At 38.6% G+C, this 26902-nt stretch overlaps 1 protein-coding gene across 1 annotated transcript in view; it reads right to left on the reverse strand.

Annotated features, from left to right (window-relative positions):
* Nucleotides 1-20851, reverse strand: part of EIF2AK4 (eukaryotic translation initiation factor 2 alpha kinase 4) — a 79929-nt gene extending 59078 nt beyond the window's left edge. Inside the window, 7 exon segments of the mRNA XM_032481519.1 lie at nucleotides 1643-1677; nucleotides 1679-1792; nucleotides 3027-3107; nucleotides 5133-5285; nucleotides 10332-10434; nucleotides 13329-13441; nucleotides 20630-20851. Of these exon segments, the coding sequence (XP_032337410.1) occupies nucleotides 1643-1677; nucleotides 1679-1792; nucleotides 3027-3107; nucleotides 5133-5285; nucleotides 10332-10434; nucleotides 13329-13441; nucleotides 20630-20773 (743 nt within the window). The 5' untranslated portion in view covers nucleotides 20774-20851.
* Nucleotides 20852-26902: the final 6051 nt, after the last annotated feature.

The following is a 26902-nucleotide window of genomic DNA, read 5'->3' on the forward strand; positions in this document are numbered from 1 at the left end:
TCCCTGCCCTGTTCAGGTCATCATCAAATTTCTCCCAGACACACAAAACACCCTATTATTAACTGGTCTTGCCATATTCAGTCTTACACATCTACCCCCTCAACCCCTAACAGTCCTCCCATACTGCTGATAAGACCTATTATGATTTGAGTCTCTCATATCACAAGTGTCCACATACTCTAAACATCAGGGAATGACGAATACATTGTAGCTCTGTTTAAATTTCTACTTCTTAAGTTACTTTGTGCAACCACTGGGGCACAGTGAAATTTATGGAGAAAAGGGTAAGACTGATGGTTTAAAATGATGTGCTAGACTTATTAACATAAATGTCATATACCATATTTGTCCTTTTCTTGACACTTTCACTAAAATTATGTCTTTGTATTTCAATTTTAATGATGTATCTTTTCTTACTAGAACTCTTAAGAATCTCACTGTTTGTATTTAACAGTCATGACACAGGATAGACTGACAGCAGGAACAATTCTGAAGGATAAAAAGTAGACCACACAGAGGTTGGAGAGAAGTTATAAAGAAGCAAAATCCAAAGTCATCAGTGTTTCCTGTTTTCACCCCAAAACGTGTATATATTGGAGGCTAATATTGTCTACCTTGGACTCATCAGAATTGGGTTTGGAACAACCTTCTGGAACCTAATCCACTCATAAGTAAAATAGCTTCTAAATTCAGCAGAAATAGCCATCTCAAATGTAAGCAAATGGTACTTAGAAGCAAAAACACTGGTGTTATTGTCAATGATTTATTTTAGATTATGGAATGTTCATGGAGGTTTGCAAATATAATTAGAAATACCACCCATGTTATCAGTTTTTCCAAGTAGCTGTGGCAGTACACAAGGATAAAGAGTGTTTAAACAAAATTGCCAAATAACATTAACTAGGTCTTATAAAGGACAGAGAATTAGACACAATTGAATTTTAGAAGACTAAATTAGGCATCTAGGACCTTGATACCTCAAAAAAGAAAAGATGATTAAAAAAAAGCCAAGGGGCAAGAAGTGAGGTTGCAAATTGTCAAACGGAGACTTGAGAATCAGGCTCCCATCCAGAGACTGCCCTACCAATATGGCCAATGGTATAGATGGTTGGGATGGGACAGAGAAAGGGGACTCTCACCTGAGGCACAGGGGGCTAGGACAGTCTCACCTTCCTGCCTAACTCACTCGGATGCCACAGAAACTCTAGTTCTTGGTCCCCCAACTTGAAACTCGGGGCAATTTTGTGAACATAAAGTTAATAAGAACGCCTGATACTGTTTAATTTGAAGTGAACCAGTCCATGCCTCCACTGGAACCAATGGAGAGACCATGAACAATGGAGGATCACAGGTGTGGAGATGTATGAAGATCTCCTCTTCTCTGACCCACATCCTTTTATACTTCAGTGTTATAACTGTTATGAAGGGGAATGAATCACAAAACTGGTTTCATGAAAGATACTTGGAAAGTGTTAAAACAAATGAAAGTTTTACTTTATATTGCTAACTAATATATTAAGATACACAGGCTTTGGAAAAGTTATTAAAACTATGATCTGACAATTTCATCAGATTTCACTACAAGTTGTTTGACTCCTCCTATGTCTTTCACCTTTCCAGATGGGAAATCTCAGGGACTTACCGAGACCTCCCAGAGGAGCTGGTCCGATGTTTACCAGTTTCCGACAAAGTCAGGAGAGCCTCCGTGTAGAATGGCAGCTGCTCTATGTCCTCCGGGGTCTCTCCTCGAGGTATGATCTTGGCTTGACAAACTAGCGATTTCTAAACGTCCCTAAAAAAAGTAAAAACCTACTTTAGACATAAGTCATACATGGAAGACAATCATGGTACATAGTTATAAATATGAAGAGAGTGCAAATTTTGTTTAAGCTGAATGCTTTCAAGTGTAATAAAGTTGAACTCAACTTTTAAAAATATAATGCCCAAATTTGTACTGGTTCAGGAACTGAAGGCCAGGTTACAGTTTCAAGAGAATGTGAATTTTATCCATCAAAATGCTTAAAATCTTGGAATATACATGAAAAGTTAGGGAGAAGAGCAAGAGATGAGCAGAAGGAGGCATTCAAAGAGATATCAGACGTAAGACAGGGCAGCTGGTGGGAAAAACAATATCACCTTACATTTGTATATGGCTTTGCACATCCACAAAGAGCAGTACATCTATCTGTGGGAATAATTACATAAGACAAAAAGGAAGGCATTAACTGTGCCATTTTGAGGGATGAAGAAAAGGACGGAGAATGTCAGCTGTCAAGGTCACAGAGCCAGGCAGTGAAAAAGCCAAAGTTTTCAGCCAGGTGCTGCTTACTCAAACATCACTGCCTCCCCCCACTGCACCTCATCGTTTCCCTTAAGTTAAATGCCATAATTCTATAAAAAAGAAAGAGCAAAATTGTCTCTGATTTCCCCAAACATGTGTAACTGGTTTTTTGATTGAGCTGGACTCAGGGAAAATGTAAGAAAAAGGACTTTATCATTTTCCACCACTGCCTGTTAAACCTGTTCTGTTGAATCCTTCTTTTCCATCACTGAATGAAAACTCAGACAGATCCATGTGGTCTATTCATTCACTCTTCAGTATGAACAAACAGTCTTGTTTTCCAAGTACGAAGAATTTCAGTCCAGGTTGGTTATTAAAGCTTCAATCTCCTCTCTCTTTTGACTCTTTAAACTGCTGTAGTCACATAAGCCTAAGTCATCTACAGATGACACAGAACTCTAAATTTTGCTGCCTATTTGGAGAATCCAAAATACAAAATGAATGATATTTGAGGGATTTTTTTTTTTTTTAGTGCTTCATTTTAAGATTTACTACTGATAGTAACAGATGAGGGGGAAAAGAATAATGAAGGAAAAAGAATACTGAAGGATGAAGGACAGGGTCCTGACTTCTCAGATATTCAAACATTATAAAGATACAATAATCCAAATATCAATGGAAAGAAAAAGATTTTATTTTTGGCAAAATGTAAATTATTTGAAGTATGGCAGAATTGATAGACTACCTGCTTAGCCATTTCTTTCCTTTTTTTCTCTTCTTTTATCTCTTCTTTCCTTCTCTGAATCTCATGAAGGATTTCACGTTGCTGAAATAAATCATACTGCCATCAAATGCTGTTCTCTGAAACCCATACAACATATAAATTCTGGAATCACAAAAAATCTTTACAATTTCAATAATTCAAGTCCTCCTCTAAGAGACCTGAATATACAGACCTTAGTACAAACTGTGGTTATATCAGTTTATCAGAGTTCTAATGCAATAGGCTTCTCACTTAACCAGGTGTCAAGACTGTGTAGGAGGGCATTTACTCTCCACTCCTCAAGTTTCCACGCGGAGGGACTTTCACTGCAGCAACACCACTGGCCTCTCCCTTCTCCCCACACTTGACTGAGCCCCTTCTCTTCGATACCTGCCTGTCTGCAGAGGACAAGCACTCGTGCCTGCTCTGCACCACCAGGTGCGGGGGCTGACCTGGTGGAGGTGGGTTGAGCTGGCACCACACCCACAAGCCATAGACTTCAGCTGCACTCCCCAATCAGCTTTCTCAGTATTAAAAGTGGCATTTTGCTTTCTATCCATCTGACTCATGTATCTATTGCTCAAATGGTTCTGAATTTAGGTAGAGAAAAATAGTATTTTTTATGCGTCTGTTAAAATTCAGGGTTGAAAATATCAAAACCATTGAGAGACTTACCAAAAACTATTACAGCAATAACATAAAATGAAAAAACATACCCCAAACTTACAGGTAGTTACAGCAGTACACCAAACCAAGATCATTAGCTAAATATCTTTATCTTCTAATAAAAACGTGTCTGCCTAAGAACAATGACAACAAGAAGGAACTGTAAACCTTAAGTGATAACTAGGCTACACAATTAAATAGGAGATAAGCAGTAACAAAAAGAATGGGACTTACAAAGACATTGTTAACATAAGCAAAGGCTGAACAAAATGAAGCAGGGGGGAAAAAAAAGAATCAGGAATAAGAAACGAAGAAAAGCAGAAAAAACAAAACCATGGAAGTAACTGTAAGAAACAGTAACATCTAAAGAAAACCAAAAAGCCTCACTGAGAGATAAAAATAAACGGAAAAACATTCCTGGATAGGAAGTTTGAATATTGTCATATTAATTCTTCCTAAATGAATCCATAGGTTCAGTGCAATTTTACTCAAAATCCTGGAGGCTTTGTTTTGTTCTGATTTTGAGAAAGCAATCCTATAATGCATCTATAAGAATAAATGTGTGAGAATAGTTGAGGAAAAAAAAAAGAATAATGGAAGATGAAGGGACAGGGGCCCTGACTTCTCTTATAAAGATACAATAAACTAAAGAGACTGGCAGAGACTCAAGAAAAAAACAGATGAATTGAACAAAATAGATAATATGCAAATAGAACTTAGTATATATAATTAGGTAAAATATACTTTAAAGGAAGTATTACAAATCACTTGAAGAATGATTATTTAATAAATGTGTTAGAAAAATGTCTGATAAAAAAAAGAAAAACTGAACCTCATTTTCACAACCCACCCCAAAATAAGTTCTAGATAAGTTTATTAAAAGACTAAGTAGGAAAAGAAAACTAAGTTAAAAATCACGAAGGAAATTTAGATACATATATTATCTTTGATTAAAAGATGTGAAAAATAACACAGGAGTGTAACCCTTATGCAAATAGATTAAAGAAAAAATACAAATGGTTAGTGAACACAAAAAATTTCCATCTCTGGTTTTGGCTACTCATTTGGGCACAAGATACTTGTGCCACAGTGGGAAGATAGTAATAGCCTCTAAAACTCTGTGCATCCTGCACAGCTTTACAAGTGCAGAAGGAGCACAAGAAGCTTGGTTAAATGACTTCTTTTGTCTTTTCTTTAAAGACCTGGACTAAGGGTTCTAGGGCCAGCACTGATATTTGTTGGTAGGGAATATTTATTTCTCAGTTACTCTGATGGCCTCCTCTCAAGTGAATCCATGGTTCTTGGATCAATTGTTGAGCAAAACTTAAATAAATACTGATAAGTGTGTAGGCAGAGACAGAGTAAACACCTATAGGAGCTTGCAGTACTCGGGGCTGGTTGCCGTGGTGATCCAGGTCTCACCTCCTGTTCCTCTCTCCGCTTGGCCTCAAGCTGCCTCCGCTGCTCCTCCTGAGCCTGCCTTGCCAGCATTTCTTCATGAAACGACTTGGGAGGGGGCTTGTTGTGCTCGCTGAGAAATGACTGCACGTAGTAAGCCAGTTCAAATATCATCACCTAAACATGTGGATGGAAATCAACCACAAATGGTCAAGTGATGGGAAGACAGGGCCCAAAGCAGAGACTATAGAAAGACATGCAGGCCGTCAGAGACACTCATAATGGTGATAATCATTTTGATGGGACATGTTCTGAATTAGGTATAGGATGTAACCACAGCAGGAAAAAGCTTTTATAGGGCTCATCTCATTGTGTGACTATCAAGACAAATCACTATCCAGATAAATAAAAAACTTCATTTTCCTTTGGCAGTCCCATTCAATTTATTGGCATTTTTTCAATATAATAAATTCGGTGAAACATTTTTCTACATAAATAAATCTGGTAAAATATTTAAGACTGCATAAAAGTAAAAACTACCTTCCCAGCTAGAAAACCTGCCTACACAATGACAGCTGAACAGAGAACAATCATTGCTAATGTGAGAGCATTCATCTATCCATACAGCATACTGAAAACATCCGACTTGGGTACAGAGGCAAATATTTAAAGGTCTCACTATCTCCCTGCTAGGGGAGCAGACCAGGAGCAGACTAATCAATGCTCGGAAAGCACTTCATTTCCACTTAGGGAAGCATTCACAGTATCAGAAGGAAAAAGGCCCCTCTCTCAGACATCCTACGTGAACAAAGGAAGCTACTTTCCCCTATTCCTAGGAGTCATAAATCATAACAGGGTTGGTAAATCAACAGAACAGGCTTTCCAGGACCCCACACTGACCACTACCCCAGTCCCAAAGAGGTCAAGAGTGCCAAGGTCCTTCTGCAGGTGAGGACCACCACTCTGAAATTTTTTTCCTCAATTACAATGAATCAAGATTAAAAATTCCTGTTTCTAACGGGCTGGTAAAAAGTAATATAAGTTACTGTACACAAGAATATAACGTTAGTTTGCTTGGTGTTCACCTTTCTCTTGGAGAGAAAGCACAGCTATTGTTGTGGGGAGATCATGTATTTTTTACTATACCAGAAGCTGTGGTTTTCTCTGAATACACTTCTATTTATAGTTGAGAAACACCAGTCTAGAGTCTAAGAGGCAAACTACTGTATGAAAAGCTCTTTTAAGGAAAGCTGGCCAGTGAAGGCAGTTTCCATTAAGTTAAAGAGAAACCATTTCTACACCAGAAAGGAGCCAGGAGCCAAGGAGTGGAGGGATTTTCTTTTGCTAATCTATCTATAGAATTTTCTATACAAATCTGACAAAATATATGAGTAGATGTAAATAAGAGCTGCTCTCCAAACTGGCTCTTGTCCACCTTGCCTCTTAATCTACACAGTTCACTGTCTTGCTTCTCTCAAGGCCTCTGCTCAAATGTCACCTTATCAGGGGTCTCTCCTGACCTCCTTATGTACAATGGCCGCTCCACCTCACCTCGCAATACACATCTGTACTAGTCAGGATTCTCCAGAGAAACAGAACCAAATAGAAACCAAAACACACACACACACACACACACACAGAGTCATCCCTCAGTATCCACGGATGCTCAAGTCTCTTATATAAAATGATGTAGTATTTGCATACAACCTACGTACATCCTCCTGTATACTTTAAATCATCTCTAGATTACTTATAATACCTAATAGAATGAAAATACTATGTAAACATCATGCAAATGCTATGTAAATAGTTACTGACATGAGGCAAATTCAAGTTTAGGTTTTTGGAACTATCTGGATTTTTTTTTTCTGAATATTTTTGATCTGTGCTTGCCTGAATCCACAGATGCAGCACCCATGGATACGGTGGGCCCACTGAATGTGTGTGTGTAAAGAGGGTGAGGGGTGGTGATTGAGACTGATTTTTAAGGAATTGGCTCATGTGATTATAGAGTCTGGTAAGTCTAAAATCTGCAGGGTAGTCCAGCAGGCTAGTGACCCAGGGCAAAACTGATACTGCAGTTCAAGTCTGAAGGCCATCTCCTGGCAATTTCCTCTTCTTCCCAGGTGGCCAGTCTTTTTCTATTAAAGCCCTCAGCTGACTGGGTGAGGCCCACGAACATTATGGAAAGTAACCTGCTAAACTCACAGTCTACTGATTTAAATGTTAATTTCATATTAAAAAATACCTTCACAAAAACATCTAGAATAATGTTTGGCCCAATATCTGGGTACTATGGCCTAGCCAATTGACACATAAAATTAACCATCACAACATCTATTAGAACAGCTAAAATAAAAAAGTGACAACACCAAATGCTGACAAGGATGTGGAAAAACTGGGATCACTCACCTATTGCTGATGGGAAGGTAAAGTGGTACAGACAATCTGGAAAAGTTTGGCAGTTTCTTAAAAAACTGAACATGCAACTACCATACACTCACAATTGCACTCCTGGGTTTTTATTCCAGAGAAATGAAAACTTATGTACACACAAAAACCTGTACATAAATGTTTATAGCAACTTTATTTTCAAAAGTCCAAAGCTGGAAATAATCCAGATGTCTTTCACCTGGTGGACGGTTAAACAAACAGTAGTACATCTATTCCATGGAATATTACTTAGCAAGAAAAAGTAACAACTACTGATACATGTAACAACCTGGATGAGTCTTCAGAGAGTAATGCTGAAGTGGAAAAAAAGCCAATACTATGACTCTACTTATATAACATCCTTGAAATAAGAAAAGTATAGGAATAGAGAACAGATTAGTGGTTGCCAGGTTAATTAAGGAGGGCATGGGGGGGTTGGAGGGGTTTAAGGAGTTGGCTATAAATATGCAACACAAGGGATCTTGTGGTGATGGAATTATTCTGTATCTTGACTATATCAATGTCAATATCCTGGTTATGATACTACACTACAGTTTTGCAAAACGTTACCATTAGGGCAAACTGAGTAAAGGGTACATGGGCTCTCTTGGCATTGTTTCTTACAACTTCATAAGAATCTATAATTATCTCATAATAAAAAGTGTAGTTTAAAATAAAGCCAAAAAATGGCAGGGGGGACAAAAGCAGAAATAAACAAGTGAGACTACATCAAATTACAAAGTTTTTGCACAAAATATAAAGGCAACCTATGGAAGGAGAGAAGATATTTGCAAATCATTTATCTGATAAGGGGTTAATATTTAAATATATAAAGAACTCATAAAAACTGAATAGTAAAGAACAAACAATCCAATTTAAAAATGAGTAGAAGAATGCAATAGACATTTTTCCAATGCAGACAAAGGGCCAAAGGTACATGAAAAGATGCTCAATGTCACTAATCATCCAGAAATGCAAATCAACAACACAATGAGATATCATCTCAGACCTGTTAGAATGGCTATCATCAAAAAAGACAACAAGTAACAAGTGTTGAGGATGTGGAGAAAAGAGAGCCCTGGTACACTGCTGGTGAGAATGTAAACTGGTGCAGCCACTATGGAAAAGAGTATAGAAGTTCCTCAAAAAATTAAAAACAGAACTACTATATGATCCAGCAATCCCACTTTTGAGTATATATTCAAAGGGAATGAAAACAAAGGATCTTGAAGAGATATCTGTACCTTCATGTTATTACAGCACTATTTACCATAGCCAAGCTAGGGAAACAACCCAAGTATCAACAGATGAATGAACAAAGAAGATAGGATACATATAATGTATGACATGTATGATACAATGGAATATTATTCAGTGACGAAAAACAACATCCTCCTGTTTGTAACAATGAAGATGTACCTTGAGGCAATATATTAAGTTAAATTAAGTCAGACAAAGAAAAATACTGCATGATATCACTTACATGTGGAATCTAAAAAGGCTGAACTCATAGAAACAGACTAGAATGGTGGTTACCAGGGACTGGGGTGCGGGTGGGAGAAAAGGGAATATATGTTGGTCAAAGAGTACAAACTTCTAGTTAAAAGATAAGTTAAGTTCTGGAGATTTAATGTACAGCATAGTGATTATAGTTAATAATACTGTACTGTAAAAAGAAATAGCAAAAAATTTTTCAAAAAGGAAATCATAAATCCAAGAAACCAGAGGATTCTGTAGCTGAATTTTCAATATAACTGCAAATTATTTTTCAGTTAGACATTAGACTACACTAGAAAGAACTAGGCGGAAAAAAAAAGAAATAAACTAGAGAGAACTCTGGAAGAATTCCCAAGGCCTAGTTTTTTGTTCAGGCTGTTCTACAGTCACTTTCTGTACCTCAACAATGACTGACATTCTTGGAAACACAACTTAGATAGGCAAAGTTTTCACGGCCAAAAAGCACCTCACGGGGCATGTTGTGACTCACTGTGTTACAGAGTGCAAGTAAAAACTGCCCGGCCACTTTTCTAGAGCTCCAAAATAGACACGGAATCCTTTCTTAACTCTGTCAGTTTTTACAGGATGGAATAGTAAAGCATAAGCTGTCCAGGCAAACACACTGAGTGATTTTACACAAAAGTGAGGAAAAGACGGATTATACTTAAGGGGATCCGTGGGGCTTAAGGAACACACAGTAACACTCTGCACTGAGAAGTCACCTAGTCTAGCCCTCCAGAGAGAGTTCTGCCACCCAAGGGGGAGCTCGTGTAGACTCTGCTGCGCAGAGGATTCAACAAGAATCAGTACCGAACAAGGTATGAATGCTCAGGGAGAGGAGGGACATGGACTGAGGAGAGTAGGTTGCTCATTACTGAGAAGGAAAACAATTAGTACAAAAAGGGGAGACGTATCAAAGTTTGATCAGAAATCACTTGTCTGCAAACATTTTCCAACATAAAGATTCAAGACAAGATCAGACAACGTCAGGTCCAAAGTGTGCAAAAAGTATGGCTTGGTTCATATGGACTGTTCTCAGAAGAATTCTTACGCATCAATATTACTGTCTATACACATTCTACAATTTGTAATTCATAGATACCATACGCTAAAGAAATACAAATGCCAATGTTCCCCTTTGTAGGTACCAATAAAAACTAAAACATCCCAGTGAAATTTAGATTTAAGGTGCAGTGGGAAGGCCTTTAACCCAAAGAAAATGCAGGAAAGCAAACACTGGTGAACATGAGATTTTTTACTGTCCTCTTATAATTCCAGTTTAACAAATCATACCTCGCCACAATGTTTTTTGGCCACGTCTTCTAGGTGAGACTTTAACAAATTAACACTTTCATTTGATAGACCTTTGGCATTCTTTAATTCTATTTCAGGGACTCTGGAAAAAAGAAAAAAACAAAACGGAGTTACTCTAGAAAGTATAGATTATTTGCATTAACATTTGCTAAGTTCCAAGCTCAGGGCCTGGAGATTTCAATGGGACCTCATTTGTGAGCCTTACTGTTCATCCCCCACCAACACTTCACTTCCCTTCATCTCAAAAGGATTTCAACTCTACCTCTGCAACTCTGTTGACACAGTGCTCAACATGGACTCGCCTGTCGCCTGTGGGACAGAATTGCGCTGGCCAGTGGTCAGAGTGGGCTGTCAGGTGCCCTGCTCCCCAAGATGACCAGACTTATTGGGGCTCAATTGGGTGTCTCCTCAGCTCCTCTGATTTCAACTTTATAATCTGATTCAAATTTCCAACATCTACTGTTTACTGCCTTTTAAAAAAATCACTCCAGCTCAGTGTGTGACTCTAGCCTAGTAACTTAACCATGTACTCCCTTGTATGGTAATGCTCGACCCCTCCACATCAGGTAACTCTAACAGCTTACCCACAAGAGTCCAAGCCCTTTGTGCTCATAGGCGTGCTCCGGCATAAAGCTGGACAAGAATAACTAGGCAAGATGGAGCCACAGTGATCCATCCAGTATTCCCACACATGCTGTGTCCCAGCCACCCATTCGGATTGTAAATGAGCTCACTCACTCATGTATAAATCTAGTCATGCACACTCTGCAAACTTTGCCATTCCAAGGATGCCTAACACTCCTCTTGATCCCTACAGAGCACAACTAAGAGACAACACCTTCTACCCAAGGAAGGTACAACCTGCCCTTGGGGTTCCTCTTACTTCCAACCAATAAACATCCAATAACAACTCACTGAGATTAAGTAGGCTTCATTTAATTTTACAGAAGAGAAGATGATTCATGACTTCCCACTAAGCATTTCTGAGTGATTCATGGCATTTCACCTTGGCAAGGCCTTTACTACTCACCCCTGCATTCTCTCAATGCTTCAGTATGACAGACTGCTTCCATCATCTACTTGGACGGATGGAAATCTGAGAGAAAGTTCTGAGTCCACGTATAGATGATCTAAGCCAGGAGTCTCTCTCTCACTGTGTTATCAAGGACTAATTTGCAGAAAAGGAAAGTTTTCCTGTACCATATCATCTCAAAAGACAGAAATGTCCCCTCAAGTTTAAGACTTACATAATTATTTTTTAAAAAATCAAGCAATTGTTATACAGTATTAACAGATGGTGAAAAATTCATCTACAACACTAATTAAACTTGCTTTACATTTTTCAATGTTGTCTTTATGCCCTTGCCGCATAATTCATACTTTTATGTGCCTGGTATTATAATGTTCACTTTTAAACTTTTTATAAGCATTTGCATATAGTTTCTTAAATAATCATCCCATAGTATTTTTACCAAGTGGACACATCAAGATGTACCTGAATAGTTCTCTAATGCTGAGGCTCTCAACCAGGGGTGATCGAGCCCTCCCTCCGCCCCCCCACCCAGGGGATATCTGTCAATGTCAAGATGGCAAAGAAGCTCTACGCCCCTTCCCACATTCCTTGTCTATGCATCTCTTCCATTTGACTCATCTTGAGTTGTATTCTTTCTGATAAACTGGTAATAGTAAGTGAAGTGCCTTCTTGAGTTCTGTGCGCTGTTCTAGCAAATTATCAAACCTCATAGCGGGTCATGGGAACCTGCAAATTTATAGCCAGTTGATCAGAAGTACTAGGACCGCAACTGGCGTCTGAAGTCTTGTGGGAATGAGCCCTTAACCCAGGTACCAATAACCATGGACATCTGTCAGAAATGAGTTGAATTGTTTGGACACCCAGTTGATGTCAGAAAAGACACCACCTATTTGGTGTCAGGAAAAAAAAACCTAGAGAGGCACTGTCTTATTTTTCTTTCATAAAATTAATAACACTTTAATTAATTCACTAATTAACATTCTGCATACCTACTATATCTACTCTAGAACTAGAGGTTGGGGTAAAAGTGGGTTACTAACTTTGAGAAGCTCATCTTGACCTATCTGTATTTTCATATCCTCCATTACCTCTTGGTCAACAAATTTCATAAATTTACCACCAGGTGTACATTAAGCACCATGTGTGAGGCAGTGCTTCCTTTTATTTGTCACTTTCCTTCACTGGTTCACTGTACAACAAGCTTAAACCATAAAACGTCATCCAGGCCAATCTACTTTTCCACATAGAAAGTCTAGGGGGAGATTACATGGAATATACATGGTAAATCAAAAAAAAAAAAAAAATGAGTCCTGATTGCTAATGCTACCAATGGTTTCCAACCAGAGGTGGTATCCTATTCAGTGGGGGTTTCTTTGGCTGTCTCATTGACCGGGGACCTCTCTTGGCATTAGTGGGTGGAGGCCAGCAATGCTGCATGCCCTGCAGGCGTGGGACTGCTCAGTGAGGACCCCTTAGCAGTGTCCCCAGAAACAGGGTGACTAAATCCTCCTTTATTCTAGGAAGTAAAGGTCCCATTAGGCCCAGAAGGCTTCTCTAAGTCCTAACACCAATCATACTTTATAACTAAGTACACAAGGCTTGAATAGTCACCACACCTTTATCCTTTTCTTCTAGATTGTTCCTCTTCCCAGTTTATGAAGAACTAAACAAACAAAAGTTAGTTAACACATCAGAGGAAGCAAACAGTCACAGAACAAATATCAGTATCTGCAGAGAACACTAACTGTAAGCTGACTTAACAGGAGATAGGTTTCAGGAAAATGTCTATTGCTGATGTAGTTTTGATGAAATACAGGTGGTAGGAAATGAAATTTTAAATGGAATGAAGGCTGGAAGGAGAAAATGTCATTAACTTCAACCAGTTTCTACGTTGTCAAAACAGAACTGAAATCTTAATCAAAGCTATTTATAAACGTACTCACACATCTGGATAAGTGGGTGGGCATTTAACCCTCAAATCCACTTTCACGTATACTTCTTCACCAGTCAGGCCCTGAGGGTACAGAACTAAATTGATTTCAGGAGGCTCTTTGACCTAAAAGAGAAAAAGAAAATGTTCTTTTTTTTCTAGAAAGCCAATCATTAACAATTAAGACAATAATTATTTTAGCTCTAAAGTTCTGCTTTCAAAATATTACATATAATTTTATGTAATATAGGTGTTCGGTCACATTTTCCTAAAGCACGGTTTAAAAACAAAACTGGTGCCAGAGAGAATGCATTTTCCTTTTCAAAGTTATCTAAGGAGTGACCTGAAATGTTCCACATAGCCTCCATTCGTTCAAATGTCACTGAGTGCTCATGACGTTCTGGGTGCTGCCCTGGGACTTCAGAGGCAGATCTAGGCAGACATGACTCAACTAGCTGACACAAACTAGAAGACAAGAGTTCAAAACAGTGATGAGTGCTGTAAAGAAAGCAAAGCAGAGTCATGGAACATAGTGGTGGTGAAGGAGAAGGTCAGGGAAGGCCTCCTGAGCAGGGGATACTTCAACTGAGATTAGAACGTTGAGATAATAAGTGAAAACCTAGATGTGGAGAAGTCTGGGAGCAATTCCAAAATTGTGTATGCTTGCAACCAACTGCTTTTCACCAAACACCTAACTACTCTACTCTTCTCTGATTTAATTATATATGCTTTTTCCAAAAAAGGGATTTGAGATATATACACCATGAGAAAGGGGAGGCCAAGGCACCACCTGTGCATATGGCCTGGGCACCTGACTAACAAGGCTGGACTTCAAATCCAGCTCTGATTCCCAAATCTGCATCTTTTCCATCAGCCCTCCTTGTTAATGTCAACCCTGAGTTGCTGTGACTGAGCCTTGACTTTGCCTTGGAATGTCCAGGCAGCCAGGGCAAAAAGAGAAATGCAGCATTATCAGAAAAGAGAGAGGGCACAACAAAGTACTGAGCAACACTAAATTCTAACAGAAACTCATAACATGAACCTGACACATGGCACCCTGAATTATATAATCAACTATGTACATAAAATATGTAAGCTCAGTTTTTCTATGGCTTTATAACAATCCTTGATAAAACCTGTGGTAAGGCTCCACAAAGCACAATTCTGTGACTGTGTTCCTGGGGTCAATTTATCTTTTTTTTTTTTTTGTAACAGATTGCTTTATTTATTAATATGTCATTCTACACATTACATAAATACAGCCTATATAATTAGAGTATCAAACATTATTCCAGTAAGAAGTTCAGGAGTACCTTTTAGGGCTATTTTAAGATATATGAATACTTTGGCTTTCATTATTACATCAGATGAAAAAAGCAATTCGAAGAATAGTTTCCATCCTGCTATGAGTAACAACAAAACCAAGTAGAAAAATAAGAGTATTAAAAACAAACAGATACTCAAGTACTTTCTGAAGGACTTATTCCTGTTCTCTTCAGTGAATATATACTCATACAAATTACTTAGTTATCTGAGAAGTGGTTCTTCACCTATTAGGAATTCAATAAATATTTGTTGAAAGAATGAACTGTCTATAGAAATGGACCTACTACTTTACTTTGTGCTTTTTTTAAAGTTTTTTTTTCCAAGTGAGAGCAATAGTAAACATACTGAAGTTCCTGTTTTGTCCAGATCATAAGCCTACAGACAGTGATTGTTACAAACACTACCGATCATAGCTAATAATCAAATTAATGTACAATAATCAACCTAGTAAGAAAATCCTATCATATTACAGAACTAAATCTAACCTAATAATTCAGCAGGCTTCAATCACTTGCAACATAGTCGAGAAAACGGGGCCAGGACTTCAGGGTTTGTGTTTATTTCAATGATCAATGAATTTCCATCTTTGGGCCCTCACCTCCCAACGCACACTTTTAGAAACATTGCTAAAAATAGTAGCTGCAGCATCTCTTCACCCTCTTGCAAATTTGGCTCTGAAAATGTATTTAGGCTCCAAGTTCAGATGGGGGACCTTCCAAACAGGAAAAAAGAGTTCACTAAGGGAGCCCCACAAATGGAAACGAGTCTGTGGGCCAGAGAGCAGAACAAAGCTTTGTTCATGAAGCAAGTTCAACGGACACACATGATAAAACTCAGAGCTGAACACTCTTACCTCCCAAAGTCAGATTTCATAACCACTGGGATCAATTTATCTTATGTTAATATATCTTCACATATACATTATTCTGACCTTCATTTTCTCATTTGGCTGCTGACCAATGAAAACTTGATTTCAGAATGCAAATGGGAATATTGCTCTAAATCTATATGGACCAACATAGCTTAAAGTAAATAGGAAGGTAAGAAAGTAAGAGGAAATGCCATATGGATGCTCAGCAGGCCCAACGCAAAAGGGGTATAAGATTTCAAAATGCAAACACACTACCTAGGAGCAATGGCAGATTTTCTGTCTTGAAGCAACTAAATTGGAGTAGTCTATAATTGAAAGGAGTAAGAATCATAAAACTGTAACAGCAAGCTGTATAAGTAGAAGCTACAAATGCAAACCATGGGATAGGACTCTCTTGGGCTCTGTATAAAAATGAACCTGCAACATACAGACAACATATGCCACATGAAATGGGTTATCTCTGCATATGTAATAACAAATCAGGTTTAGCATTCCCTTTCGTCTTTATGCAGGAAGTAAAGAGTATATCTGAATGTAACTAACCCCAGGAAATGGTACAGGGAAGTCTCCACTTTATATCTGGAGTCACTGGCACAGGAAGCTAGCTTCAGAAAACAGTGACCTACTGGGGGACTACACATTTTGAAGATATTCTTTACTACAGGAAATGCGTATTAAAGCACAATGAATCCAGTTAAAGACTGCTGGCAAGCCTCAGGGAAGGAGGCCTCCCTCAGCTACTAGGTGGAACATTAGTATGTAGAACAATGGGGCCTAAAAAAGTGGTTAGGATCTTGTAAACACTCCTGTGCTGGCCCAGCCATAGAACACATACAGATCTAGTGTTCGTTATTCCACAGCAGAGCAGCACTAGCAGGACAGCAGAGATAATGGTGGTGAGTCCAGATAATGCCAAAGCAAACTTTCAGGAAAGAGGGAAGAGCTTTAATGCAAAGTGAAGACTACTAGACGCATAAAGGTTTCAGCTTTAAGAAATGCATGAGTCCAAGGGATGGTGGGTGTAGCTCAGTGGTAGAGTGCATGTTTAGAATGCATGAGGTCCTGTGTTCAAACTCCAGTAGCTCCATTAAAAAAAAAAAACAAAAAACAAAGAAAGAAATGTATGAGTTCAGTAATGGTAGTTTGGATGAACGAACAGACCCACGGCCATTGAGAAATGACATATGTTGGACAAAAACCTAACAACTTGTCTGGTTCTGAGTACCAACTGAGACCAACCCAAAGAGCAGGGCACTGAAGCTACCAGGTGACTGGCTACTTCTAAGGCCTTTATCTTTAGCTGACTGTTTGGACCAGAGTGATATTCCTCTCCATAGGGCACAGACTTTGGGGTATTTCTCAACAGAGACTATTAATTGTTCCCCAATACCCATTCTCTTTTTATTTCTCTGTAACAGAATCCCTGATTTTTTAGCTGGATACATTTCCCAGACTCCTCTGCAGCTCAGTGTGGCTACTGGATTAATTTCTGGCCTGTAAGATGAAAAACTATAATATACAATTTCCAGGAAGTGGCCCTTATTAAAAGAAAGGGGTGAAACTTCTACATCCTTTTCTCTTTCCAGCTGGCTGGAATGCAGATGTGATGGCTGGAGGTCAGACAACCATTTTAGACCATGAAGGACACATTAAGGATGATGGAACAGCAATTCATAGAAGCCCTTAGACTCCAGACTTTTACATGTAAAAAAATAAATTTTGTTATTTTAAGTTTTCTGTCATATGTAGCTAAACTTAATCCTAACCAGTACAGGCTCACGGGAGAAAAGGAAAAAGAAAAGGAAAAGAAAAGAAAAGAAGACAAGTCAAGACAGTCCAGGAACAGTGCTTTCAGAGGTAAGAGTGGAATATCTGCCAGTAAATATTCTCAAGCAAACTAAGAAGCTTAGTTTCCCCAATGTGGGAAGAGGCTTTTCTGCAAGACATGTTTAGGATACCAAGTACTAGTTCATATTAGGGCATTCAAGGACTCCTGGAGCTGAACAGGACTTGATTAAAAACAGTTCAACAACCAAGATGTACTAGGGAGTTGGATGGGGGCGGGCCTCCTTCATGCCTTTAGAAGATAAATGGTCATTAGAATTCAGTGTCAATAAAATCTCTGACTTAACCTACACAAGGAAATAATGAATTCCTGGAATATTTTTATGCAAATAAACAAAGTAAGGGGTAACCAAAAGTTTTTGAGAGCACCAAAGGAGAGGAAAACACAATGCAGAATGTATCAGATACAAGTTGATTCTAAGGTTCATATAGAAAAAACAAAGTAAAACTAGTCAGGAATATTTTGTAAAGTAAATGATGATAACACTAAACACTGAGGCTTGTTACAAATCTACAGCAATGAAAGCAATGTGGTCACAGTACCTAAACTGATTACTGGGATAGAACAGAGTCAAGAAACAGACCCAAATATATTTGGTATTTCAATTAAAAAAAATTTTTTTTGAAGAGCTTTTTACCAGGCACTAGGCATGTAGGTGTGAACAAATACACAGACTCTGTCCTGTTGAAGCTAGCATAGTCTCATATCATGTAAAGGTAGCATTTCAAATGAGAGGGAAAGACTGAAAAAAATCACCTGTGTTAGTCTAACTGGCTAATTGGGGGTGAGAGAGGGCAGTCTAGATTCACACTCAGACAGAGGTAAGAACTTTAAAAAAAAAAAAAAAAGCTAAAGCTATTTCTATATTTATTTGATGGAAGTTTAAAAACAAAGTCATGAAAGAATTAAAAGAGAGCCTTGAAGAATTCATTTTTTGGTAACACTGGAGGAGGGAGAAAAACAAACCACAAGGACTATGTGACAATAACAATAAAAAAAAAGTCACTATGACTATATTAAAGTTCTAAAAAATTGTGTAAAATACCCAAATATCAAAATACAAATGATTAACTGGGAAAAAAAATTTGCAATATATGACCCCAAATGCTAATTTTCTTAACAGATAAATAGCTCCAACAAATGAATAAGAAAATTAGACAACAGAGTGGAAAAATAAACTAAATAACATTGAACAGTCATTAGAAAAAGAGAAATTCATGGCTTACAAAGGTGGCCTTCATAATTCATAAAGAAAGAAGTAAAAATCTAGTCTACTGGCAAGGATGAAAAAGTCTGACATCTACAATGTAGGTGAAGATGTAGGAAAGAAGGACTCGTACACTATTGGTGGGTCCAGAGACAGAAGCAAGCTTTTAGGAGGGAAGTTTGCAACAGCTTTCAAACGTTAAATGAGCAGACCTTTGGCCAACAGAAAGTTAGCCAAGATAATTAAGTGAATAATAAATTTATAACTGTAGAGTAAATTATATTTTAAACTAGCAGTGCCCAGACTTTTTTAGTATGTAAAATAATTTTTAGCATGCACTCCCAAAATGTTTATTTAGAAATGATATACATATGATACTAAACCAAAATCTATATTATAACACATCCTCCAAAAAGCAGTTTAAAAGACAGAAGTTTTTTAAAAACTTGAAGTTTATCCAGGTTAATAATTCTGCTCTGAATTTACTGGCAGCAAATCTGGTCTGAACTGACATGAGGCTATTAATAGTCTTTATTCATCCCGCTGAGTGTGAATATTTAAATATTCACGTTTCACTGTGTTTGATTTTGGATGTTGACCCGACACTGAGGGAGGTATTAGGTAAGGTATAGAATGTGCACACAGGACCATGAACACAAACTTGTGAATTCTGAAACCTGTCAGGCTTCAAGGTTTTGGATAAAGGATTGTGGACTTGCATAACCCTTCCCTAAAGACTGGGGAATAGCAAGTAATAAGTACTTGTTGAGTGACTACACCCTAATTCATCCTTAGGACCATCAGATATTTGCCTGTGGGGCCTATGAAAGTGCTGAGGCTATCTGCCCGTGTACCTCAGGCCACAGTATCTGAATTCTTCTGCCTGCCTATTACAGTTTTTGTTTTGTGTTGTTTATTCTTCTATCTTGTTATAAAGGCCACCAGTTATAAATTCTGAGATTATCATTATCCCTACCTAGTAGCTCCTTTTCCTTTTCTGTTTTTCTGTAGTCTTAGAATCAGATAACTAAGCTCGTGTAAATAAACTGGTTCTGAATGAAGTCTTATGGGCTCTGTATTGACTCCCATTGTATACTTTGTGACAGGTATTTTGGCTTAATGAGCCTACTTCCTGGTTCTCAATGTTTGAGAACAGAGAGGTTACCAGATCAACAGAAAGTTAGGCTGTTATTTTTACTATAAGCCTGTATAAGGGGAATATTTACATTTTTACTATTTCAGGTTAAATAGGCACATGTTGTAAAATGCCAGAATTAAAGGTAGATGAAGGAAGGTACTACTTTAAAAATAATACTCCTAGGCTTAACAGTTTGGTAGATAATTCTTCAAGGATGGAAGAAAACTGTCAGTATTAGTGGCTTAACTTACTATGTCTCAACTTACTTCCAGACAAGAAAGAAAATAATATTTTAAACCAAATAACATTTAAAAAGGTCTGTACTCAGCACACTCCCTTTCCATTACAGCTAAGAAGAATGTATTCTATGCTCTCTAAGTGCTTTAGAGGAAGATACGGAGGGAAGTTCCTCCATACCGCACAGCACAGTGAGGATGCTGAGGAGTAGAGTGGGATTATATGGTTAACAGAACACACATGGGAGGGTGAGACTTGAGAACTCTAATGACGGCATCGGTAAAATCTGTGCAAGGGCCCCCAACCCATTCCCAGAACAAAGTTGCAGTGGGTCCCTATGAACTCGCTGTTGTATCAGACTCAAAGGTTTTCAGAGGGTAAAGAAAGGTAAAGGTGTAAGAAGGCAGGGATATTATGGAATGTCCGTGGAAATGAGAAGCAGAGCCAGGTAAGAGAAGCCGACTTGGGGAAAAGGCCCAGGTAGGTGTTGGAGACGCGCCAAGCGGCTGCGGATGCAAGGACAAAAAGTGAGCGTGGGAGGAATGGCGAGGGGTGAAAGGACTGCAGAATCTTAAGAAGGGTCGGCGGTTCGGCTCCGACGGGGCCCCGCGGGCCTGGCCGGGGTAGACCGCGCCAAGGGAGGCTGGGCCGCAGCACGCCAGCCCCGATCTGACCAGCGAAGTTCCTACCCGTCCGCACGCGTCCGGCCGCAGGTCCTGGAAGTCTGCGCCGTAGATGGCCTCCAGGGCCTGCAGCTCGTGGTCCTGTCTCTGCGGGTAGCTCTCTGACGGCTCGTCTCGACCACGCCCGGGGGCCCCGCGGCCCCCAGCCATGGTAGTGCTGCCAGCAAGGCACCGAGGCCTTGCGGTGGCGACTGGGACCCAGGCGGGCTCCGTTCCGGGGGCGGGCCCGAGGGCGGGGCTCCACGCCGGGGGCGGGGCCAGGGGTGGGTGGGGCTCCAGTCTTGGAGGAAGGATTGCTGCCGGAACTCCAAGCCCGAAGTGGGATGGTGGTCAGGGACTGGGAGGGGCTCCGCGCCTGTGGGTAGGATCCCGGCCCAATCTCCGCGCCCTGGGCGGGCCCGTGGGCGAGACCCTGCGGCGGGAGCGCTGCTAGCGCGAGAACTGTGGAGGCGAAGGAGCGAGGCTGGCGGAAGGCTTGGCCGGCATCCTGCTGGGGGAACTTGAGCAGAGGAACCTGCAGGAGCGTGGGAGATCAAATCAATTAGAATGGAATGATAATAATGCCAAATGGTCTGGTTTTCAAGAAATAAATCTCTTTAACAGAAATGACTGCTGGAACTCCTTAACTCTGGCATGAGTAGTGAGACGAAACTCTTAAGGGCAGAATTTAATGGGTTTTCCAGCGGCTTATTGACTCACCTTGAGCTTTCCCAGAAGACGACCAGAAGCTAAAATCGTGACCATTACTCCCCAACCCCCTAGTTTGGTACCCTCCGTCCCAGTGCCACTAACTGAGTTCAGGCCACCATTATCTCTTCCCTGGATGACTTCAACAGCTCGGAAACTAGTCACTGTTTTAATTCTTTCCCCACTTTTAAGCCATTCTTTCTATTGCAGCCAGAGTAATGTTCCTAAATCAAAAATATGATCATAACTACAATCCTTTAAAAATTCCCATTTCTCCATTGGTTCTTTTCATTAAAAACTCTAAATATGGAAAATTTAACATATATATAAAAGTACAGGAAATATTATAATGAACCCCCCTGTACTCATTGCTCAGCTTCAACACATTTAGATATCTTGTCAATCTTATTTCACTTCTCCCTTTTGCACCACCTCCCACCAAAATACACCTCCCTAGGAGTGAATCTCAAAGAAAATCTCAGACATACTGTTTTTTCTATAAACACTTAAATACATATCTCTAACAGATAAGGACATTTTACAAACATAATACTGTCCTTACACCTTAAAAATGTAACAATTGCTTAACATCATTTAATACCCAATTTATGTTCAAAAATCTCCATTTGTCTAAAATTAGAATCTGTACTGGATGCTGGATCTATAAAGAGTATAATCAAAACAATGAGCAAAGTTTGAAGGGGGTCTGTGGACTAGATAGCAGTACTCTATCAGGGTTAATTTCCTGACATTAATAGTTGTACTGTGGTCAAACAGAAACTGTCTTTGTTATTAGAAAGAAAATATCCACTCCAATCTTAAGGGGTAACAGGTTATTACATATGCAGTTAGGTCTCAAATGATTCAGAAAATAGAAGATAATAACTCAAGTGTAGAATTAGACCATTGGGGAATTTAGATGAAGGATATATGAGAGTTCTTTGAATGATTCTTACAACTTTTATGTAAGCTTGGAACTATTTCAAAGTCAAAATTGCACAAGAAAAAAATCCTGGCAAACTGTTTTCCAAAGTGGTTGTACTATTATATATTTTCACCAGTTTATGAGAATTCTAGTTACTCTCCATCCTTGCCAGTAATTGTTGTTAGTCTTTCAAATTTTAAACATTGTAATTGGTGTGTAGTAGTATCTCATTGTGTCTTAATTTATATTTCCCTAATGATTAATGATGTTGAGCATCTTTTCATGTGCTTGTCATTCATATGTCTTCTGTCTGTTCAAATCTTTTGCCCATTTAAAAAATTGGGTTTTTTTTATTATTGAGTTTTGGGAATTCTTTATATATTCTGGAAGTAATTCATTTATCAGATATGTGATTTGCATTTTCATTCTCTTAACAGTGGTTTTTTTAAGAAACAACCGAACAACCCAATCCAAAAATGGGCAAAAGATCTAAACAAGCAATTCTCCAAGGAAGACATACAAATGATCAATAGGCACATGAAGAAATGCTCTATATACTAATTATCAGAGAAATGCAAATCAAAACTACAATGAGGTATCAACCTCACACCAGTCAGAATGGCCGTCATTCAAAAAATCCACAAATGACAAATGCTGGAGAGGCTATGGAGAAAGGGGAACCCTCCTACACTGCTGGTGGGAATGCAGTTTGGTGCAGCCACTGTGGAAAACAGTATGGAGATTCCTCAAAAGACTAGGAATAGACTTACTGTATGACCCAGGAATCTCGCTCCTGGGCATATATCCAGAAGGAACCCTACTTCAGGATGACACCTGCACCCCAATGTTCATAGCAGCAGTATTTACAATAGCCAAGACACGGAGACAGCCTCAATGTCCATCAACAGATGACTGGATAAAGAAGATGTGGTATATTTATACAATGGAATACTACTCAGTCATAAAAACTGACAACATAACTCCATTTGCAGCAACGTGGATGCTCCTGGAGAATGTCATTCCAAGTGAAGTCAGCCAGAAAGAGAAAGAAAAATACCATATGAGATCACTCATATGTGGAATCTAAAAAAAAAAAACAACCCACAAACAAAGCATAAATACAAAACAGAAATAGACTCATAGACATAGAATACAAACTTGTGGTTGCCAAGGGGGCAGAGGGAGGGAAGGGATAGACTGGGATTTCAAAATTGTAGACTAGATAAACAAGATTATACTGTATAGCACAGGGAAATATATACAAGATCTTAAGGTAGTTCACGGAGAAAAAAATGTGACAATGAATACACATATGTTCATGTATAACTGAAAAATTGTGCTTTACACTGGAATTTGATACAACATTGTAAAATGATTATAAACGAATAAAAAATGTTAAAACAAATGCATTCATGCACACACACAAAAAAACAAAAAAAGTGTTTTTATTTCCAAAAAGCATAGTTCTTACTTTTGCATAAGCTCAGTTTATCAGTTCTTTCTTTTATGACTTATGTTTTGTTGTCCTATCCAATAAATATTTCCCTAATTCAAGGTCACAAAGATTTTTCTCTATGTTTTCTTCTAGAAGTTTTATAGTTTTAGGTTTTACATTTAGGCATATCATGAGTTTTACTTAAAAAGCTAAGCATATACCTACCATATGACTCAGCTATGCACTGTTAGGTATTTATTTACTCAAGAGAAATGAAAACACGTAAAGACTTGTAAATGCATGTTCATAACCCCTTAATCCCCAAACTGGAACAACCCAAGTGCTCATAAACAAGTGATGGACAAATTGAGGTAGAAACAAATTGAGATGTATCAATACAATCAATGGAACACTATTCAGCAACAAAAAGAAATGTGCTATCTATATAGTAATAACATGGATGAATCTCAAAATAATTAGGCTAAGTGCCAGACAAAAGAGTACATACTGTATGATTCCATTTACAGAAAATTCTAAAAATACAAATTTAGTAATAGATAGAAGATACGTGGCTGCCTGGGATAAGGAGGACAGGGATGAGCCAGAGGGAGGGAGTCCAGAAAGACAAGACGAAACTCTTGGGGATGATGGATGTGTTCATTATTGTGGTGCTGGTTTCATAGGAGTTTGTATCAAAACTTATCAACTGTATAATTTGAATATATGCAATTTATTGTATGTCAGTTATGTCCCAATACTCCATTAAAAGAAAAAAGGTTGTTGTTTTATTTTGTTTTACAGTGATTTGTTTGTATCAGGATCCAAACAAGTCCATATATTACATTTGGTTGCCCTACATGAAATAAAGGATTAACTCAGCAGGCTTGGGATATGCAAAATCTGATCATTTCAAAGAAAAGATTGGTCCTTGACAAGCTTCTGGCAGATAAACTATAAACTCCTGGGGCATCCAGCCTGGTAAGAGTTTTTGTGTAACTGGGTTCACAAACAATTTGTCAGGACACCCTAAGATTTCCTTACTCTTCAGGCCCTCCCTAACCCCTTAGATCAGTTCTCCAAGGAAGACTCTCTACTTCCCTGTGTCTTCCCTGCTCCCCTAAAGTGCATCTCCTGGTCTTGCTGTTTACTCTCAACTACCCAAGGAAAAACTCCCAAACTGTTGGTCATTATTCCCAAATTTTAAAACCACAATCCCCTTCATTCCTGAAGGATGTTTTCATTGGATATAGCATTCTGGGCCAATGGTTCTTTTCTTTCAGCCCTTGAAAATGTTATGCCTCTTCTTTCTGTCCCACTTTCTGGTGGTTTCAATTAGATCTCCACTGTTATTCACATTGTTTTTCCCCTCTAGGTAAAGTGGCTTTTTTCTTTGGCTACTTTTAAGGATGTTTTTTCTTTATCTTAGTGTCCAGAAGTTTGGCTGTGATGTGTCTTGGTATAGATTTCTTTGGGTTTATCCTGTTTAAAGCTCACCCAGCTTCTTGAATCTGTAGGCTTATGATTTTTGCCAAATATGGGAAATTTTCAGCCATTACTCCTTTGAATACTTCTTCACCCCTTCCCTCTTTCCCCTCTCCTCCTAGGAGGTAAAAGCACTTAACTGTTCTTACACCTCTCTGTGGCCTGGCAGTCAGAAGTAGGAGAAACAACGTGGCTCCTGCTGCTCAAATATGTATGAAATAAAAATTATTTAGTGACTTATGCATGATTTTGTGGGGTTTGTATGCATTTACATATTTATATACTTAATGAATTTGTCCTTTAAGTTCTGGAATAAGTTAAATATATATTTTTATTCCAAAGCTGTGCCATTACTTCCAAGTCAGACTATGAGTCGTAGTATTTTATAATCAGATCGCATCTTTTAGCAAAGAAGGTACTGTCTTGATCACTTAAATCACCAGAAGTGGTCCTATATAACTTTTGGCTCTTTCAAGAAAACCAAATTTATTCTTAAAGGACATATTTGTTATGATCGGGGAAAGAATGTTTCCTATTATGATACAGGAAAGATTGTGCCAGCTTCTGAAGTTAAACATAAAAGAGAGTCCCCAAAAAGTGTGGAGAAATCATGATATACTTCAAAAGTTAAAACAGCTTCCCAAGGTGACTCCTTTAAAAGTGCTAATACTCATGGGTATTTTAGTTTTGGCACACTTGCTATTAAAAAATTAGTCAGGTTGCTTTATAATCACTGTGTGTGTGTGTGTGTGTGTGTGTGTGTGAAATTACTGCGGCTTTCTGGGGGAAGGGGGATTCAACCTCCCACCTCTCAGATATTCTTGATGAGTTTAATAGAAAACCATAGGTGGGAGGACTATTACAAATTGGGAAGCTGCATTAGGAATTACCCTCATAGATTCATATCCGTAGAAAACTATTTCCCAGTCCACACAGTGAGATCATTTAGATGACATGAAGGACTGTATTAGTATCTTTTAAACAAATAATTGCTTTAATGTTTATTTAACATACCCCAAACCATAAAGAACCATAAAGTACTATATTTAGCCCAATAGTGTAAAGGCTAAATTTTGGACTTCTAAATCTTCAAGCAAAATTTCCCCAAAAGTCACTCTGTCCTTCGTTAATTGCAAAGTAAGTAGTCCTCCCATTTTTTTGAAAAATAGGATCTATTAGGCAACAATTTATTTAAATCTACAAAGGGAGCATTCTTCAAAATATTTAAAGATGATGCTTTTTTCCCCTTAGATATTTGTTGACTTTAAGCATCAATAAACAGGAATCAGTATTACTTAGTTACACTTTATTGATTTCCTGCAGTGTGCCAGATACTGTTAGAAATTTTCATTAAGTTGGTATTTCACTGTCCTCCAAACAGGCTTGCAAAATAGGCATTTTTATTCTTACTTGGTAGAGAAGGAAACTGAGTTTAGATAGGGGATGTAACTGTCCAGTGTCACAAGTGAAAATGGGGGCGCAGGCATTCAAATCCTGGTCCAGCTGACACAAACATCATGCTGCCTCCGCTGCACCCTGCCGCCCTCCCCCATAGTAGACTCTTTATCTTGAGGGAGTTGGTAGGTGTGCCTTTGTAAAGAGACAATCTGAGTTTATAGGGAGAAAAAAAATCGGTTATCACCTGTACTAAGCTTAAATACTCTCCAAAAAAGATCCTTAAATGACAGAAATTTATCAGAGACCAGTATGTTTTTAGACATGAAAAGCCCAATCGTTCAATTCCAAGATG

Source organism: Camelus ferus, chromosome 6 (assembly GCF_009834535.1).
Source record: "Camelus ferus isolate YT-003-E chromosome 6, BCGSAC_Cfer_1.0, whole genome shotgun sequence".
Taxonomy (NCBI): Eukaryota; Metazoa; Chordata; class Mammalia; order Artiodactyla; family Camelidae; genus Camelus; species Camelus ferus.